This window comes from Lethenteron reissneri, chromosome 49 (genome assembly GCF_015708825.2).
Source record: "Lethenteron reissneri isolate LAM-NWPU_2019-01 chromosome 49, ASM1570882v1, whole genome shotgun sequence".
In the NCBI taxonomy this organism is placed as follows: Eukaryota; Metazoa; Chordata; class Hyperoartia; order Petromyzontiformes; family Petromyzontidae; genus Lethenteron; species Lethenteron reissneri.
The window spans coordinates 10,122,255-10,142,678 of NC_083827.1; the positions used below are offsets into that span (position 1 = coordinate 10,122,255).

General features: G+C 52.9%; 2 protein-coding genes across 4 annotated transcripts; both read left to right on the plus strand.

Moving 5' to 3' along the window:
* The first annotated feature begins 1,531 nt into the window (after nucleotides 1-1,531).
* On the plus strand, nucleotides 1,532-9,360 carry LOC133354825 (sulfotransferase 2A1-like). Of its 2 annotated transcripts, none has more exons than XM_061571973.1 (7): nucleotides 1,532-1,954; nucleotides 4,609-4,841; nucleotides 5,668-5,876; nucleotides 6,314-6,440; nucleotides 6,896-6,990; nucleotides 7,592-7,772; nucleotides 8,373-9,360. In XM_061571973.1, exons 2-7 carry the CDS (start codon nucleotides 4,631-4,633, stop codon nucleotides 8,492-8,494), a joined length of 945 nt encoding a protein of 314 aa, XP_061427957.1. In that variant the 5' UTR covers nucleotides 1,532-1,954; nucleotides 4,609-4,630; the 3' UTR covers nucleotides 8,495-9,360. The 2 variants fall into 2 exon arrangements, with proteins under 2 accessions (XP_061427957.1, XP_061427956.1); XM_061571972.1 differs by having other exon boundaries at nucleotides 1,533-1,954; nucleotides 4,604-4,841.
* A 2,560-nt stretch (nucleotides 9,361-11,920) lies between these two features.
* RMDN1 (regulator of microtubule dynamics 1) lies at nucleotides 11,921-20,264 on the plus strand. 2 transcript variants are annotated; one of them, XM_061571969.1, is made up of 11 exons: nucleotides 11,921-12,460; nucleotides 14,601-14,707; nucleotides 15,310-15,425; nucleotides 16,017-16,113; nucleotides 16,837-16,999; nucleotides 17,309-17,398; nucleotides 17,496-17,551; nucleotides 17,910-17,997; nucleotides 18,113-18,143; nucleotides 18,788-18,921; nucleotides 20,032-20,264. In XM_061571969.1, exons 1-11 carry the CDS (start codon nucleotides 12,350-12,352, stop codon nucleotides 20,050-20,052), a joined length of 1,014 nt encoding a protein of 337 aa, XP_061427953.1. In that variant the 5' UTR covers nucleotides 11,921-12,349; the 3' UTR covers nucleotides 20,053-20,264. The 2 variants fall into 2 exon arrangements, with proteins under 2 accessions (XP_061427953.1, XP_061427954.1); XM_061571970.1 differs by having other exon boundaries at nucleotides 11,927-12,460; nucleotides 15,313-15,425.
* Nucleotides 20,265-20,424: the final 160 nt, after the last annotated feature.

The following is a 20,424-nucleotide window of genomic DNA, read 5'->3' on the forward strand; positions in this document are numbered from 1 at the left end:
CGTGACGTCACGGCTTAGTGGAGAATGGCAGTTGTTGTTGTTGTTGTAGTACAACGGTCAGCACGCTGCGCTACGAATCCCCGACGACGCCCGGTTCGATTACCGCTGACGTTCTGCACCACTGACGGATTTTATCTGAACCGGACCTCTCCTAGGTCGACTCGGCCTCAAATGAGTACCTGGTGCGGGCGTGGTGCTGGCCACCCACCCAGCCCCTCGTGTGCAGTGCCGACCTTCATAGGTGCTCGCCTACAACACTCGCTCCTACAATGTGTTCAGGCCATGCGGGGGGACCCTTCGTCTTTGTAAATGTACGTGCATAAATACAGGGTGATAATAGGGGTTTTCCCCTTTTCTCTGGCAACAAAACTGAAACCTTTTTACAAGGAATCATGTGTGCATTAACCACAAGACTTGTGTTCAAAATGCAAACAAAAAAAAACACTGATAATTGATGTATTGTCCTTGAAACTGATTGGTCCACACCAGAGACGGCTTTCTTTTGAACCTCGTCTCAATTGGTGCTAGACCAGAGGACGCCAAAAGGCGTACAGCTCAAAGACAATGTACTAGCAAAGTAATGAGGGCTCGGGGTAAGCATCTACATCATTAGGGGAAAACCCCGATTATTATATTTTGGTACTGGCAAAGAAGGTCTAATGATATATACAGGGTGCTTCGAATAAATGTTAACACTTACATGGGACTGTAGTTTTTAATGAAAAAATAACGGATAATACTACGCTGTAGCATGATAACAATTGTCATGTTAATAGCTTCAAAAAGTCAAAGAGTCTGCCCCAGTTGTTCGCCGTCATTGTCAACGCGTGGCCTGGAATCTTCTCCAGGTGGTCTCCAGAGCCCGGAGGAGGCAGCACATTTCTTGTCGTGTTGTTGCAAATTCTCAGAAGCGTTCAAACAAAGTTGAAGCACCCTTACTCATTGGTTCTTTCGGTAAAGTCACGTAGGTATAATAAAATATGAATTATATTAAATACAATTTTATACCTACGTGGCTTTACCGAAAGAACCAAAGAGTATGGATTCCTGCAGTCACGAAAGCTTCAACTCAAGATTGAAGCACCCTGGATATGCAAATTGATGTCCTCGTGGACCACACAGCCAAGTGACCCAAATGGCGCAACTTCAAACCGAACCCGTCCTGGGCTACCCTTGATGTCGACTCGTGCTGTGTTTGTGCTCGCCGTGTGCTGGCGGGAGACCGAGGCAGGGTCGGTGACCACCGCGCTTCGTGCCCGGAAGCTCACACAGAACAAGGTGTTGCATCATCGTCGTCTCTCTCGTGGTGGCCAAAGAGGCACGGGGGGGGGGTGAAATTTTCGCAAGCCGAGGGGGGAGTCTCTTGCCTCAGTGGGATAGGAGACCCGAGTCACCGACCCACAACGAAGTCGTCGATCGCAGCTTCCTGTCGATGCGTCGACCTGACGGTCCGATCGCGCCGGGTCCGTTAGGAACGCACGAACGCGTGTTTGTTGCGGTTGCACCCGACTCAAGAGCCGCATGGCTCACAGGGTTATACCTAATAAATGGGATGAAAGAAATGAAATGAACCGCACCACCGCCGCCAACCAACCACTCGGTCACGTCGACCGGGCCCGCCTCTGCATCGAGTCAACAGACCCCCTGGCAGCGGGCAAATCTGCCGCATCAGCAGTGGGCGCGCGTCGTGGGCGCACATTTTTTTTGCGCAGTCAGAACTCTGCGGCGTTTGCGTGGTCGTGACGCGTCGCGTTCCCTATTCCGAAATCGGAAACCGCGGTTTTTGCGGGGCCCCTTATCGCACCCTCTCAGGGCTCGGCATGACGCCACCCCCTTCGCCGCCCCCTGTATGCCATGAGTTGTGGTCCGGAGCGAGGGGGTGGAGGGAGCAGAAGGGAGCGGAGGGATCGCCACTGAGTCGGAGACCGTGAGCCGAGAGGGACCTCTCCTGCAGGTATGCGCACGCGTAGCCTCCGCACCCGGCGTGGATGTACACCTGGGGTGCATGTGCACCTCGTGTTAAGATAAATCTAGTGCGAATGTTCACCTGGGGTGCATGTGCACCTCGTGTTACGATCAATCTCGTGCGAATGTTCACCTGGGGTGCATGTGCACCTCGTGTTAAGATAAATCTCGTGCGAATGTTCACCTGGGGTGCATGTGCACTCCGTGTTACGATCAATCTCGTGCGAATGTTCACCTGGGGTTCATGTGCACCTCGTGTTAAGATCAATCTCGTACTTCCTCGTTCCCGCGTTCACCTTACTCCGCTTCACCTCCTCTGCCAGGCTAAGCGCCTGCTTAGCTTCCGAGATGCGACGTTCTCAGTGCATTCCCGGACAATGTATGTACATGCGGGGGCCGTGATGTTTGATCATACTTCACCAGCCGGGTCAGTACGGTTCGTGAAGGTTGGGGCGGGAGGGATGAGTGCAGAACCACAGTTGTTCTGGCGGTGTTTTTGTTTGTTTGTTTATCAACCACGAGAAACACACACAGCGATACCTGAGTGGAAACATGGACCCTTAAGGTACGGGATAGCACCAGACTCAGCCGGGATATCAGCATAGATACATTGATACCAGCAGAGATAGAGATGCAAGCAGAGATACCAGTAGGCATACAGGGAGACATCGGCAGAGTTACAGAGATACCAGCAGAGATAGAGACATTCGAGAAGAGATCAGGAAATACGAGCAGAGATACCAGTAGATCTACAACGATGCCGGCAGTTACACTGAGTTTCTGGCAGTAGGTGGAGAAACGGAATTTGATATCATGCACATACATTCAAGAGGCTATGGGAAAGTAACTAATCGCCTAGGCATTGGAGGCGAGAAATGTTTGTGCCACTACCAAATAAAATAGGAGGAAATACAATGTGAAACATTGCAGAAAAATGTGGTTACTTTAATTTAGCATGCAAGAAAAATCGTGGAAAAGTATTAATGAACAGAATGGCAAACAATTTACCATCCACACATCACATGTATCCACCCGTCAACTCACCATTCACTCCCCAATCTACACCTCCATAAACTCACCCACACAATCACCTTTTCACACAACCATTAACGTACCACTCACCCATCCACAATTCAATAAACTCACCCACCCACACATTCATCTGCACCTCCATAAACTCACCCACCCACACAATCGACTCACCCACCCACACTCACAACCACAAATACAAAGAACCCCCGTATAACCTTAACAGACTGTTGGGGCAAGTTCTGTTAGCGGGCACCTATGAAGGCCGGCACGACACGCGAGGGGATGGGTGGCTAGCACCACGACCGGACGCCTTTGTCTCCCCAGTGACGATGTTTACACACCTCACCAGGTACTCATTTGAGACTGAGTCGACCTAGGGGAGGCCCAGAACCGGTTCAGATAATCGTCACCGGTGTTTGTCGCCGTGAGCGCGAATCGAACTCGGGTGGCCGGGTTCGTAGCAGCAGCGCGCTCACCGCTCCGCCACCGCTCCCCCATCCACAGCCCTCAGGCGCGAGCAGCTCGCGGGCCGCTGGGGTTCGTGACGTCACACATCCAGTACCCCTCGCTCTACGAAGGGGGCGCGTTCTTAAAAATTAACGCGTAAGGGACCGTCCATAAATGACGTCACTCGATTTTGGACCATTTTTGAGACCCCCCCCCCCCCAATCGTCACACATCGTCACAAATGTCTGACCCCCCCCAGGTGCGTGACGTCATTTATGGACGGCCCCTAAATACGAAATTTGGTAAATCGTGATGGCTTTTCCCCATTAATTTTATGAAAGTAAAAAAAAAGGATGTGTTTCGGACAGCCATTGAAACTCTACGCCTAACCGAAAAATGTACCCACCTCTATCGCTTTTCACACCACAACAACAAAGAAGATACATATTAGAATGATCGAACATTAATTTATTTAAAACGAAAATAATTATCCTTTTCAGGGAACTCTCCGTAAAAATCTGCACGTCGCAATGCCTGGACAGGTGACGACGTGGAGACGTCAGCGTTTCACTGCAGCGACTCCGTGACGCTGACGCGGAAGAGGATGCTGCCCCAGCCTCCGGGCGGCTCCTCGTTTGATGGCCTCGTGGCGATTGCCGCTGTAGCATTTCGTTCACGCGGAAAAATTCGTTCACGCGAAATTCCGTAAACCGAACGTTCGTAAATCGATGGATACGCTACGGTAACCCCAATCAAATCCTTATAGACAAACAAAAAATCAAGCTCATGATTCTAACGCCACGATTAAACTCAACGTTAATTGAAATTAATCCATTCGCATATTATATACTCTTTGGTTCTTTCCGTAAAGTCACGTAGGTATAAAAAAAATTGATTATTTTGAAAACATTTTTTTAGTTTTTTCTTTTATTTTATACCTACGTGACTTTACCGAAAGAACCAAAAAGTATGGAACATTGCAGTCACGAAAACTTCAAATCAAGATGAAATACAAGATTCTCTTCTGCCAGCAAGAGGGCTGGAGGGGCGGTTCAAGGTTTGGCCTGTTGTGCAATGAAACCGACCACCTGTCTGATGATGATGATGGTTGTGTGTGCATTATTTATCCTCAACGCCCACACCTCACTCCCTTTCCCAGCACAGAGAGCAGTCACCAAGGGCAGCTATGGCGGGGCAGCAGGAGCAGCAGGATCAGCAGCAGGAGCAGCAGCACAACGGCGTGGCGGAGACGCAGCACGAGTCGCCGAGGACAGCCATGTTTGCGTACAGCGGGATTCTGTTCCCCAGCAACATCCACAGCGCCGAGACGCTGGGCTACGCGCGCGAGTTCCCCGTGCGCTCCTATGACCTCTTCGTGGTCACCTACCCCAAATCAGGTGCGCGTCGCTCGCCCGCGTCGCTCCACGCAGTGGCGTGACGAGCGCGGGGCAGGCAGCGGGGTGCCCTGCCCCTGACCCTGACCGCTGGTGGCCAAAGCGACGGGTTGGGTGTCCCCTTGACAGCCACCGTGAGATTTGTTTTCAACAACAGTGTCAAAGAACCAACCACTTGTTTAAAACGCGGTTTGAATTTTTTTTTTTTAGAAAATGCTTCGTTGACGTTCGATGTCGTATTTAAGTTGAATTAGGCTATATATAGCGGCGATATGTAATAGCCGAGGTGCGACCGTGCGAGACAAATCAAATATTGGGGTCCCACCTAACCGATTGCCACACCACCTGCGCTGATAATGTCGTTACTACGCCACTGTCTGTACGGATACACGTGCACCTTGCCTGGCACAAGCGCTGATGTCGCGGTCACCGAGTTGGAGATTGGCGGCTGTTGTTGCTGGTGGGAGATTCTTTTACCTGTGCCAGTGTACAGGTGTGTGGGCACCATTCACCTGTACACGGAAGAAACCCCGTGCCACAATTTGTTCTGTACAGGTTGTATAGTGGGGGATGATTAGAAAACTCGTGGCAAGTATAATGGAGGTGCACAACAGTTCGATAATTCATTTTACAGTAATCCGCACCTCATACTGGCAGCGCAGCAAGGCACACACAAAAATAAACAAATAAAACCAAAACAATCACAAAGTTACGGTAAACCGATATGTCGATAAAATCGTCATGTCGTGACAATTGGAATCGTTTCGCATCGTGGTTAAACGATATCGCGGCGACGCTGCAGCAACATTGCCCCGCGCGCACGTCACAGGCACGACGTGGATGCAGGAGATCGTGACCCTGCTGTACAGCGACGGAGACCTGGGCCCCGTGCAGTCGGTGCCCAATTGGGAGCGGGTTCCCTGGCTGGAGCAGGACACGGGCAGAAAGCACCTGGAGCATCGCGCCTCTCCCCGCCTCATCACCACCCACCTGCCCTTCCAGCTGGCGCCACGTGAGATCGGCCAAGCCAAGGCCAAGGTGTGTTGACGGCGAGGGGGGGGGGTCGTCTCCATGACTGGCTGCCCTCGGTCTGTTGCAGTTTTCCACTTTGTGTCCTTCCGACAGATAATCCCGAATGTTCCGAGCGAACTTTGTCGTGCGTGCTTTTAGCTTTGCTCGTGTTTATATTCGAGTTCAGACCTTAAAGATGCAAGGTTATTCATGAGTGTGTACAGCATTGCCTGCTGTGAAAATAAATGTAAAAACACACGGAACAAAAGCCCGCAAGGGTGCATGAAGAATAACGGAGAAGTGCATGCTCGGAATTACACCGAGATGTTCAATCAGTCATCATGACTGCCAGGAAAGGTGTCGCGAGAAGGGATGATGGCATGGCCGGTGGACGAGACTAGAGACAGCTTCGTGATATCGTGCCAACCTCACTGACGGTCGCCCCGTGTCCTCGTCTGGGGAAGGTCATTTACATGGCGAGGAACCCCAGGGACATCCTCGTGTCCTCCTACAACTTCCACAAGATCGCCCGCTTCCTGGAGGAGCCCGGCACCTGGGAGGAATTCTACGACAAGTTCTGTGAAGGCAAAGGTAGGGAGGAGGAGGGTCGCCTGTGGGACAGATTAATGTAATCGTTGCACCACGAACACCAAATCAGAAAAGTCCCCCCCGACGTCACTTAGACATACAAAGATCCCCCGTATAGCCTACACAGACTGCTGAGGCAAGTGCTCTTTGTGAGCACATATGAATGCCGGCGTGGTGCGCGAGGGGCTGGTGTTGCCAGGACCACATTCGGCCAACCCTTGTCTCTCCCGAGTGCTGATGTTTTCACACCGCACCGAGCATTCGGTTAAAGTTGAGTCATCGTCGGGGAGGCCAAGGACCGGTTGAGTCCACTTGCTGCTGATGTTGGTCCGGCTGCAATACCTCTCTTACTGTTGGTGCAATTGCAAAATAAATATTAATTGCGATTACAATTCATGAGAACTGCACAATCACAGTTGTGGTTGACTTCTGGCGTGGTGGTCCCGGCGTTCCCGCAGTGCTGTTCGGCTCCTGGTTCGAGCACGTCAGGGGCTGGCTTGAGAACCGAGACAAGGTGGACCTCTTCTTCGTGTCCTACGAGGACCTACACCGGGTGAGGATGACGACGACGATCATTGCCAGGCGCCTACGAGCCCCGACCCACGATATGAGACTTGTGGAGGTCGTAGGGTCACGGTGACCTCGACAGCAGAAGCGCGTTTGCGACAGTTTCACGGTGCGGCCGCCCTGGTTAATGCTGCGCGTGTATCAACCATCAGTGCTACGCCGCCGACTGTTTCGGCAAACGTGAAGGGATCCCGGTGGACGCGATTTGAAACAGAGCAGGCCACGTGTGCCGTGGTCATGGTCCAAATTAGGAAAATTCCACCAAAAGATTACTCCAAAATGGGATTGCACAGAGCAACATCGCCCCCTGTGGAGCACGGTGCCTTCGCGATAGCCCTGCGCTGTAAGAATGTTTCGAATACCAAATGTAGTGGTGACGTGATGAGATTGCGACGTCTATCGAGTGCGCAGGTGGTGCAACGGCACGAGGGCCCAAATGGCTGTGGAGGAACCCAAGCGGCGGGCGATCGAGAGAAGGGGAAATTGCAAAAGTCTCCCCGCCCCCCATAGCATCTCATTCCTCTCACCGTGGGCTCACGCCACTTATCGTTCCTGTTTCGTTCGCGGCGGCAATTGGGAGAGCGCAGGACTTGGAGGGGGTCGTGCGCCGACTGTGCCGCTTTGTGGGCCGGGAGGCGAGCGACCGGCTCACGGAGGTTGTCGCCTCCCACTGCCGCTTCTCCAGCATGAGGGAGAGCCGCATGGTCAACTACTCGCTCGTCCCCGAGCAGTGGATCGACCACAAGCGCGGCAGCTTCATGCGCAAGGGTGCGTGCGTGCGCAGTGTGTGCGCAGTGCGTACGCAGTGCGGTCTGTAGTGCTGTGTTTTGCATAGGGCCCGAGCTTCTTTTGAGGCACCCATATTATTATTATCAGATATCCCTAATCGCACCTCCGACTAGCACGGTTGGCTACGTACGGTGCGAAAGAAGTTCAACGTACATAATTACGTATTGTGTTTGATTGTCTCCGCGAGTTTCTCCGTGTATGTCTGTTTCTATCTCTTTCTCTCAACCTTTCTCTGTGCCTATCTCACATTTCCACGTCGGTCTCTTTGTCCATTTCTATCCATCTCCGGGTCTGTACCTGTCTTTGTGTCTGTATCACAATCTGTGTCATCTGCGTGGAACTCTGAATGCCATACTCTCACATGCACGGTGTATTTTATCCGGTTTCCACCCACACAAATCCAAAAAATCATGAACGTTGTTTTTCCCGCACCTCCAATTACCACGGTTGGTTACGTACCGGTACGAAAGAAGTTCAACATACGGACATTGACCAAACATCCCAACGTAGCAAAACCCCGATTGGAAAAATTCCCTCGTGGCTCCATGTGACCTTGCCCCCACGTCTGTGTTTCGTCAGGAGTGGTCGGCGACTGGAAGACTCAGTTCACGGTGGCTCAGAGCGAGCACTTTGACGAGCTGTACGAGGAGCGGATGCGAGGAGTGACGATGAGCACCTCGTCAGAGACCCTGGAGCCGTGACGCGTCACGGGGGATGAGGGGTGCCACGTGGCCCAGTGGTGCACCCAGGGAAAAATAAACCGTTCAAAGGCAGGAATTGATTGCCAAGGAATTATTGGATATATGCTGAGTTTTCATCGTCTCATTAATTGTACTGTATCGAACTTTAAATATGCATCGATAATTATTAAGTTTTTTGCAGTTTAAAATTTCTAGAATAAAAAATGGCCTGATATACAATGGCCATCCAATGTTTTTAAACAGATTAATATAGTGGCCTCTCATGCTGGAGGGCTCCTATATTATTAGCGATGAAGAATCGATATCAATCGCCGAGTCAACGCATTGTTCCATGCCTACTGTTGAGCTTAACCATCCTGATGGGAACTGAAATTGTCAAGAATGTTACTATTACGATGTGTTTAACACATACTCTATTGATTGCTATCATTGGAATATTAAACTGTCCAGTACTTGGTGTGGTACTTTGTGTGAAGCGGTGATGTTGAACACAAATGCGATGGAAAGGGTTGATTGTTGCTTCACGAACTGCTTTCAGTAACCGGTTGCACGGAATATTAAAATTGTCTTGACCAGATGAGTGCCTCTTCTCTGCCCTCGTGAAATCGGTGTTTCTATTTTACATGTTCACCAAATCGATCTGTGGAAAATCCTATCATATGCTCATTTACTCTTCCTAGTATCCAGTCTCCACGCTAATTCAAGAACAAGGTGCCTCACGGGGAGTGCCCTGGGTATGTTGCATTTCTTTCGCACCGTACGTCTCTCCGGCCCCGAGTAGCCCACAGAACACCCCGACACATCGCGACTGAGAAGACCGCGTGCCCCGGACGGCGAGACATCACCCAACCCGACTTCTCACACTCGGCGGCGTCACCGTCGTCCCTTAGAATGTCTCATACTCAGTTCCACGGATGTGTTAAACTGTTATTTATACAAGACCTAATTTCAAGGTCACAAGAAATAAATATATACAATTCCTGAGACCCCATCAGACTTTTGAGTTCATTGGAAGTCACAATCTGGATATGTTGTTGCGTAGGGCAGTCGAAAGTGTTGCTAGATATAGGGAGAGTGGGATCTGTATTCTTTAACGATTTATATTATCTCAACATCATAAATGCTGCAAAATGGGACCTTTTTCTTATTTTTTCATATAATAAATGCAATCGATATGGTAGTCATTTGTAATAATTAGTTGACCTTATCGATCAGTTATTTTGTTGTTGTGCTTGTATCGAATGTGATCGTTCGGACATATCTATATCTATATTCGGCCTATAATTAAAGGGTCAAATGTCCACGCACGTGGCCCTCGTGTTGAGAAGCTCCACCGCGGTTTTTCGAACCCCTTTACGTTGTGCATAAGGCACTTGGAGTTCACTAAACGTGAGCTATCAACCCGTGCGTGAACGCAGCTCAAGTGACACACAGTATGCACCTGGATGAAACAAAGAAGAAGAGGCATTACAATTTCTGGCAATAAAGCAGGTGGTGTTAAGATGTTCAAACACCGAATAGAAACCTTTTTCAACGAATCACGTCTGTATTAACGACACGTTCGTGTGGTGGACATACAAACAAAACATGCTCTGATAAGATATGGCGTTGTCTTTGAAACTGAGTGGCCTACACCAGAGACAGTCTTCTTCAGGGCCTAGTCTCACCAGTCTCAGATCAGAGAACGACAAAAGGTGAGAAGCACGCCTTAGGGCGTTCTCACCTGTCTACGTTGTTTATGCAACTTGATTCCAGGCAAGGCTTAACTCCTCTGAATGTTTACCAAGCCACTGCGCGTGTTATCATTATTGAGGCAGAGCTATGGACAGAGCGTTGAGGTGGACATCACCTTGCCTGCAAGTTGCCTCGGTGACACAATCATCAGATGCAGATAAGGCACGCAGTATTATCTGGATAAGGCACGCAGTATTATCTGGATAATGCACAAGACACACTCATCACTAGCGTCGCCCAGTAGAACAGTAGTACATACAATAAAATAAGCAGACAAACGCACACGTAACAACTCATCACGTGAACAAATAAAAGAAAAAAAAATTACACGTCCCATCAGCCAAATGGCCTTCTGGGAGTGCACAACTTAAGCAGCATTTTAATACACACAATGGACAGGAAGGACACGATCAAAGGGCTCGCATAATGCGCATGTATAATGTACGTTGCCTCATTAACCCCCCTCCCCCACTTTTCGCAAGAGCGCAGAAGTGTGGTCACCACGTCTACGCCTCGATATAAGGAACGAAAGAGGTGGGCTTCTCCACAAATCTGTCTGTCGCCTGATGAAGCTAGTTGTAATCACTGGCGAAACGTCGTAGTCAGATTGTAATTGTTGTGGCTTGGCTCTCCAACACACCGGTGTGCTGTACTAGTACACTACACTATACACTACACTACACACTAGTGCTGTACTAGTGATGAATTGGCCACGTTCTGTTTACGTGACAACCCTTACTAGTTGGCTGTGTCGGGTGGTGGCGGGTTCAACGACACATTTATATATTTACGCGATCTAACCCCAAAAAACCCTCTATTATGGTTGAGCAGCATTGGTTCACAACAAGCAAAACTCTGGACCGGTTTCAAAATTAAGTGTCTCATCAACCCCAGTCAATCTCAAAATGCCACGGTGGCTTATGGGATCATGCAAACAGGCGTAATGATCGCATGCTTATGTTGAGTCTTGATTATAAGACGCTCCGGAAAGAAAGACGCACCCTACAAGTAACTTTACAAATATCTCGTGCCGTGCCGGCACCCCCCTTGCTCCCGAGTTGTGACGTTGACACCCCACGCCGGGTACTCTTGGACGGCGGAGTCATCCTCGGGGATGATCGCCACCGGTCCAGGTATTCGCCACTGACGTTAGCCGTGAGCGGGAATCTGGGATGGCTGCGTTCGTAGCGGAGCGCGCTAACCACTACACTACCGTTCCCCACACACATACAAAGACAAAGATCCCCCGTATAGCCTTAATAGACTGTAGGGGCAAGTGCTGTTAGCGAGCACCTATGAAGGCCGGAACGGTACACGAGGGGGTGGGTGGCCAGCACCACGCCCGACCGCCTTTGTCTCCCCAGTGGCGATGTTTACACACCGCACCAGGTACTCATTTAAGGCTGAGTCGACCTAGGGGAGGCCCAGGACCGGTTCAGATAATCGTCACTGGTGTTGGCCGTGAGCGGGAATCGAACCCGGGTCGCCAGGTTCTTAGCGCAGCGTGCTAACCGCTATACTACCGCTCCCCACGTACACACACATACACACACCAACACACGTACACACACCAACACACACCCACCACACACATACACCAACACACGTACACACACACACCAACACACGTACACACCACACACACACAGCCCAACACACACAGCCGAACACACACAGCCCAACACACACACACCCACCAACACACACACACACACCAACACCACACACACGTACACACACCCACACACGTACACACCGACACACGTACACACACACACACCACACACCAACCGACACACACCACACACAGCCCAACACACACACACCAACACCAACACCACACACACGTACACACACACGTACACACACACAGCAACACACACACACGTACACACACTCACCACACGCACATACACCAACACACCAACACATACAACACACACATCACACACACACAACACACACCCCGACACACGTGTGCCCCCTGACCCAATTGGAACCCCGACTCGACCACCCCCGCGCCCTCGAGGCGGACATCGCCCACACGACTGCCGCTCGTCTCGCCGCTCGCTGTCTCTCGCTGTCTCTCGTCTCTCGCTGTCTCTCGCCGCCGCCGCCGCCATGAGTTGGAGGAGCCTCGTGTCGCGCTGCTGTCGGGGGCCTGCAGGAGGAGGAGGAGGCGCGCGGCTCGTGGCGAGGGCGGCCGAGACCCTCCGGCGGCGCCCGGCGCCTGTGAGTGGCCGAGTGCGGGGAGACGACGCAGCAGCAACAACAGCAGCAGGAGCAGCAGCGCCCTGAGACCGCGGCCCTGCCGGGTCCTGCGGTCGGGGAGGGGCAGGGGGCAGGGGGGGTCCCGAGACTCGCGGCCGCGGTGTCCTCCACGGACAGGCGGACGGACAGAGACACAGAGACAGAGAGACATAGAGAGACACAGAGACACAGAGACATAGAGAGACAGAGACTCACAGAGACAGAGACTCACAGAGACACAGATACTCACAGAGACAGAGACCACAGAGAGACAGAGCCTCACAGAGAGACAGAGACACAGAGAGACAGAGACACAGAGAGACAGAGAGAATGGCGGGCGTGCGGATAGCGACGGACCCTCAATGACTCGGGAGAGAGGAGACAGTCGAGACAGACTTGCTACACTCGCTGGCTGTGCTCGCAGTGAGGGGCACCGAGAGCCTGGCTGGAGCACGGTGAAGCACCGCTGCTCCACCCTCCTCCACCTCGTTGTTATTGCCGCTGGCTTGAAACGCGCGGGTCTCCCTACCCAACATGGCGATGGTGTCCAGGTTCACCCACCCCCACCCAACATGGCAGCAGCCTTGCTCTGATTGGCTGTGGTGTCGTCACGTGCTGCCTGGAGAGGCTCGTTGAGTTTCATCGGACAACTGCACATCCACATTGGTTTTTGTTAGATCGCTTAAATATATAAATGTGTCGTTAAACCCGCCACCACCCGACACAGCCAACTAGTAAGGGTTGTCACGTAAAAAGAACGTGCCAATTCGTCACTAGTACAGCATTAGTGTGTAGTGTATAGTGTAGTGTACTAGTACAGCACACCGGTGTGTTGGAGAGCAAAGCCACAACATTTACAAACTGAGTACGACGTTTCGCTTCATCAGGCGACAGTCAGATTTGTGGAGCAATCCACCTGTTTGTTCCTTAAATAGAGAGATAGATGTGCTAACGTCACTCGTGTTAAACCGCACATCCGTTCACATACAGCTCACCAGCTGCAGCATGCACACAGTGCATGCTGCCAGGTCAAACACACTAACTCCTACTCCCTGTACTGTGTGTGATGATGCAAGTGGGGTGTCTGGACGTGTGTGATGATGAGTGGGGTGTCTAGCCGTGTGTGATGATGAGTGGGGTGTCTGTGTGTGATGATGAGCGGGGTGTCTAGCCGTGTGTGATGATGAGCGGGGTGTCTGGCTGTGTGTGATGATGAGTGGGGTGTCTGGCCGTGTGTGATGATGAGTGGGGTGTCTGTGTGTGATGATGAGCGGGGTGTCTGTGTGTGATGATGAGCGGGGTGTCTATCCGTGTGTGATGATGAGTGGGGTGTCTGTGTGTGATGATGAGCGGGGTGTCTGGCTGTGTGTGATGATGAGTGGGGTGTCTGGCTGTGTGTGATGATGAGCGGGGTGTCTGTCTGTGTGTGATGATGAGTGGGGTGTCTGGCTGTGTGTGATGATGAGTGGGGTGTCTGGCTGTGTGTGATGATGAGTGGGGTGTCCGTGTGTGATGATGAGTGGGGTGTATGGATGTGTGTGATGATGAGCGGGGTGTCTAGCGTGTGTGATGATGAGTGGGGTGTCTGGCTGTGTGTGATGATGAGTGGGGTGTCTGGCTGTGTGTGATGATGAGTGGGGTTCTGTCTGTGTGTGATGATGAATGGGGTGTCTGGCTGTGTGTGATGATGAGTGGGGTGTCTGTCTGTGTGTGATGATGAGTGGGGTGTCTAGCCGTGTGTGATGATGAGTGGGGTGTCTGGCTGTGTGTGATGATGAGTGGGGTGTCTGTCTGTGTGTGATGATGAGTGGGGTGTCTGGCTGTGTGTGATGATGAGTGGGGTTCTGTCTGTGTGTGATGATGAATGGGGTGTCTGGCTGTGTGTGATGATGAGTGGGGTGTCTAGCCGTGTGTGATGATGAGCGGGGTGTCTGGCTGTGTGTGATGATGAGTGGGGTGTCTGGCTGTGTGTGATGATGAGTGGGGTGTCCGTGTGTGATGATGAGTGGGGTGTATGGATGTGTGTGATGATGAGCGGGGTGTCTAGCCGTGTGTGATGATGAGTGGGGTGTCTGGCTGTGTGTGATGATGAGTGGGGTGTCTGAACCTGTGTCCCTTACAGGGGGCAGCCCGGAGGTTCGAGGGTTCGGTGCCGACGGCCGCCACGTGCAGAGTGTGGGCGACCCCTGCAGGAGCTGCTGCAGCTGCGGGGCTGTCAAGATTGTGCGGGTAAGCAATCCCCGGCGACTTCCACACAACGCCAAACCTTCCAGAGCCCCACCACCGTCCGTCTCGCCTTGTTTGCCAGTTACCAACGCAGCTTCCCGTTTTATTTTTTTCGGGTTGTGCCCGCGTGTCTAACGCCGCGATGTCCAACGTTTCGCTGCACATCCTGGCAGCTTCTTCAGAGGCTCGTGTGCACAGTTGAGTAGCTACGCCACTTGAATTGGGGGGCACCCGTGCCAAGGGACTCGGATGCGCCCGTCACCAACCTGCACTGTCAAACAACGCGCCGCATCACCACGGGCCCCAAGTCCCCAGAAGCTCTGCGTCCACCAGCCGTGGCATTGCGATGGTGCAGAAGCAGGGGGGTGACGAGAATCACTGGGTACGGACATCTCAAGGCAGTCGCCACGTAACGCAGGGCCTGTCATCGTGACCGGCCTGCAGCGAGCCTTCCACCCTTCATGTCGCCTCAAAGTGCACCTGAGCCTGGCACAAGCACCACGGCATTGTCACTTTCACCGAGTGGCGAATGGCAGCAGCTGCGATTGAATCTGTGAAGAGGCCCGAATGTGTGCGTAGGGCCACGGCGTGCGTGCGTGTCCCAGCAGCCCTGGCGTTGTGCGTGGCCTCCGGTGGGCCCTGCTTGGTGGTGTGGCCGGCTGGGCCGGGGTCCAGATGTGGAGGCCTCCCCTTGCGGCCGCCCAAGCCACCAGCGGCTCAGGTGAGCGGGAGACACTGGAGCGGCACGGCTCAACCGGGTGGGAACAGTTGTGCAAATCGAACACAGTGTGGATTCACGTCGCAGCGTTTAAATGCGACCACTTCTCAGGGCGACGTGCTGCAAGTGGGCTCCCCCGTGTGTTTCCACATCTGTGACGCATCCGGCATGTTCACGCAAGTTAAAGCTGTGTTCACACTCCGGTGATAGCTTTTTCAAGCGCTGGCCATATTGGGAATACGAAAAATCCCCCGAGAGCCACGACGTTTGTAAATGTGACGTCGCCCTGCGCGTTGGTGGCGGACTGCCCGCCAAGTTGTTCAGCGAACGTTTGCTGGCCGGCCAAAACTAAGCCACAGGCCGCTTGCGTCCCGCAGGCCCACTTGCGTCCCCCGGGCCCGCTTGCGTCCCCCGGGCAGGAGGTTGCAGACTCCAGTTCCAAAACACACCTCCGTGTTGACGCCGATTCAGATCGCGTGCCCATGCTCACCTCCGTCCTCGCCGCGACGACGCCGCCGCCTCGCGCTGCCGGGTTGAGTTCGACCTTTAACCTTCCCTCTGTGTCCGCGCGCTGCGACGACGCCGTGTGTCCAGACTACGCGCTGGAGAAGCTCATCGAGCAGGCGGATTACCTGTACGGCACGCTGGAGTCCGAGAAGCTCTACCTGCTGCTCAAGGAGCAGGCGGACCGGTGACGAGCACAGCGCCGGCGCTCTCTGCCGTTGCCACGCACGCGACGGTCCATCGATCCATCGGTTAATGCCGATGCCTGCGCAAATTGCGTTGTGCAAGAGGACGTATCGGTTGCATTTTGGCAATTATTTCGTTTGTGACCAAATCACCGGGAGGGGGGTTGGGGAAGCGTCCACTCCCAGACCTCGGAATTTGAGTTAAAATATTTATACCGGAGGAATCCGATTAGCTATCAAGCTCTTTTTCACAGATCTCCAGCAAGAACGGGTCAGCAAGTTACAACAACAAACAATACAGGAGTGCAAAGTATAGGTAGCTATACCAGGTATTCATTTGAGGCTGAGTCGACCTAGAGGAGGCCCAGGACCAGTTCAGATAACCATTACTGGCGTTGGTCGTGAACGGCAATTGAACTCGGACCGCCGGGTCCATAGCGCAGCACGCTAACCACTACCCGGCTCGCCGCCACACACACGTTTGCACGTGTACACACTCACAGCTGCTTCTGTTGATGTGTAACAAGACAGTAGAGAGGTGGCAGTGACAGAGAGTCGGCGACAGACACGGAGAAAGAGCGATAAAGAGAGAGAGAGAAAGAGTGGCGAGACGGAGAGAGATGGAGACAAGGGGGATTCAGAGAGGTGGAGAGAGACAGAGAGAGACGCACACACAGGGGCACGAGAGTGATGGTGAGAGAGGGCTTGTCGTGGTCGCGCCCCAGGCTGGACAGCGACGAGGTGCTGTGGCGGTTGGCACGAGCGGCGCGCGACCTGGCCCAGCGGAGCGGCACCACCACCGAGGAGCGACGCCGGCTCACGTACGAGGCCCTGGACGCTGCCAAGAGAGCGCTCAGCAAGAACCCAAGCAGCTTCGCCTGCCACAAGGTGCGGCCTCGGGGCCACTGCTACAGGCAAAAGGAACCGCCAATTGAATTGTAACGTTCTGAAAATCAACGCTCTCGCCTGCCCTTATCATGCCCGAGTGGCAGCACTTTTGCCAGTTTGTTGCAGTGGTTCACGGTTCAATCCCATGATGCTTTGCGGGTTTGCAATGACGCTTTGTGCTCTTAACAAACGGCATTGATGGACTTTGCGGTTCACGTCTGGCCTAGTGATCTTAGAACGCCAGTTATTGCATTGGTGATAGAATTTTAACTTCGCTGAAGTTTAAATTCCTCTCCCATCTGCGCACAGTGGTACGCCATCTGCGTGAGCGACGTGGGCGACTTTGAGGGAATCAAGGTGAAGATCGCAAACGCGTTTGTGATCAAGGAGCACTTCCAGGTAAGCCGACGACCCACACGGGGGGGGGGGGGGGCACGAGGCACACCGGCAGACGGGCGCCGCGGCTGACACCCCCTCCTTTCCCTCTCCGCCACAGAAAGCCATCGAGCTGAACCCCAGAGACCCCACGTCACTCCACCTCATGGGATTATGGTGAGACGCATCCTCCGTGTAGATTTGAACAGACCGTTGGGGCAAGTGCTGTTGTGTTCTATAACAGGCAATGATTATCACTGCTAAAAAACAATTTTCGCTTACTTCACGTGAAATTCCAAAAGCAGACCCCCTACGGTTATGGTGAAGGCTCAGTAATGAAGTACCTCTGTCCATGAGTTAATCTGCCCATATGCCTGTTCTTCAATCTGTCAACCCATCTGTCCATCCGTCTGTCCATCCGTCCCTTCATCCATCAATCTGTTCATCGTTCCACCCCTTTGTGCATCCATCCATCCATCAATATCGTCCGTCTGTGCATTCCTCCGTCCGCTCGTGTGCGCGCACAACACCCCAGGTGCTTCACGTTTGCCGAGATGCCGTGGTACCAGCGGCGGATCGCCGCCGTGCTGTTCGCCTCCCCCCCCAGCGCCACCTTCTATGAGGTAGCAGCCGCGACGCCGGCGGTTTGCGAGAAGCGTCACGGCGGCTTTCCCGTCGGTGTGCCGCACGCGGAGGGAGGGCCGCGTGTGACGCGATGTCCCCCGCTCTGTTTTCCAGGCACTCGAGTATTTCAGCGAAGCCGAGCAAGGTACCGCCGCACCTGGCTACATGCGTGAGACGAGCAAGAGCCCTGTGGTTTAGAGCCCTGTGGCATTTGTACTGGGGACGTAACAGTTTTGCCTGCGGTGCAAATGGTTTGTTGTGATTTGAGGTGATGAATTTATTCAAGATGTTTTGTTTAGCGATGCGGAGAATGTAGCCCCTGTCATGGCTGCAGGGTGCATGATAACCCACCTGCGTACGTCTACGGATACAAAAAATAATAATTTCACGGATAAATTCGAGGCACGAATCATACTCGTAAGAATCGATTTTAATTCGTGAATCATTATACGCCGAGTTTTTAAAGTTTGAGATAGCACCCCACGTAAATTAAGCACGCAAAACTCCCTGCGATTTGCCAGTTCGTAACGGACGTCAAATATGAACTGAACAGTCAACATATGAGTGGCCGTCCGTTGTTCATGCCCGTCAACTTTTCACGTCAAGTTGTGTTGCTATTTGGGACTCACCCCTTTGTTAATCAAACGATTGCCCCAATACTTGGGAGGCACAAACCCGGTGGCTTCCATAACCGCTGCCTAAACGCACGTTGGAACGTGTCGGGGAGAGTCCCTGCGTGGGGGCGCGGCTTGTTTGCCAACCGACCCCACGTTGGCCGTTCTGTCCCAGTGGAGCCCAGCTTCTACAGCAAGAACCTGCTGATGCTGGGGAAGACGCAGCTGCGTCTGGGGAACGTGCGCGGGGCGCTGCTGTGGCTCACCAAGGCGCGCGACTTCCCAGCTCGTACCGACGAGGATGCCCAGGTTGGAGGCGCGTGTGTCTCTTTGTCACGACGGAAGTTTTGTTTTTAAAGTTAAATTTTTCCCCCACGTTGTATCCTGTCTGTCGCTCTCGGCGTCGCCATCACGAGTCGGAGAATCCATTCGGGATTCCCGCAGAGCAGCGCAGCGCGACCCTTCGTGTTAAGAGAAAGGCCCCGCGGAATTGGACATTGCAGAACCGCGTCTGAGATCCCTCCAAGCGAGCGAGGGGGGGGGGGGGGATCAGCACTTTACGCATCTACACTGCCAAAGAGAATCACGTCTGTCACGTCCGTCACGTTCGTCACGTTCGTCACGTGACAGACGAAACGGATATTTTAATCCTTACGGCTGGAATTTAGCCAAATCAGGAGCGGAACCAAATTGACCTTTGTGCTTTTTTTCATGTGCAATTGTCCCGAGAGTGGGCTGAGAGCATGTCTCCACTTGACAAAGCACAACGACATGGACCAATCACAACGACGTGAGACTGTGTGTGTTTTCGCTGAGAGTGCTATGAGAATAATGGGCCATTGTGTGAAATGCCATGGTTTGTATCTTTATTCATTCCAGGCAAAGGTGCTCCTGATGAATGTGTTGAGTTTTTTTTTCTCTACTCCGATGCCCGTCTGTGATTCTTCACCGAATATTTTGGCCTCCCGTGTCAAGTAATTGGTGACCGGGCTGAGACCATCAACTGTGGCTACACTTGGTTGCCCAGTTTAATCACAACCCGGTCTATGTGAGGCTACGAATCTCTCTGTGAGTTTATGGGTCTCTCCGTGAATCTGTTAGTCTCTATGCGAGCCTGCGGTTTTATGCGTGCGTCTACGGGTCGAAATGTCAAGCCATTGGTGACCCGGCTGAGACGATCAACTCACCGCACTCGAGAACGATGGACCGTACTGTAAACCACGGTAGCCTGCGCTCCTTTGACGGAGGAGGAACGGCAAAAACTACACCACCTCTCGTCGTGGCCAGCAGCCGAGCTCGACATTGGCATCGAGCTCCTGCACGTATTGCCATCGCAACGCAGGAGTAGAATTGAACCTGAGAATGCGGATTAATCGTGCGTGCCGCAGGCACTGACGCTCTCCCGCCCGCCCGCCCCAGGTGCAGAAGGAGGCCTGTTGAGTTGCTCAAATCGTGCACTGGCAAGGGGGAGCGCAAGTAGCTGGCGCCGGGGGAGTGGGCTCCGGCAGTGCCGTGGCGTGGCAACGCTCCTCTTCCGCACTCGTCGGATGAAGACGACGCCGTTGCTTCCGAGTGAAGAACGTTTGCGCGACGTAATTGTAGTCGCTGAGGATTTTTGTAGCGATCGGTGAGAATAAAAACGCAAGAAAAGCGACTGTGATCTTTGGCGGGTTTGGTGTCTCGCTGCCTAGCTGAGCTCTAACCACTACTCGCGAGGGCCGCCACGATATGGGGATACGAGGAGATATCGTGCGATATAACGTCCACCATATTCGTGTCGGCCGTTTTGCTAAATGTCGTTCGTTACATTGA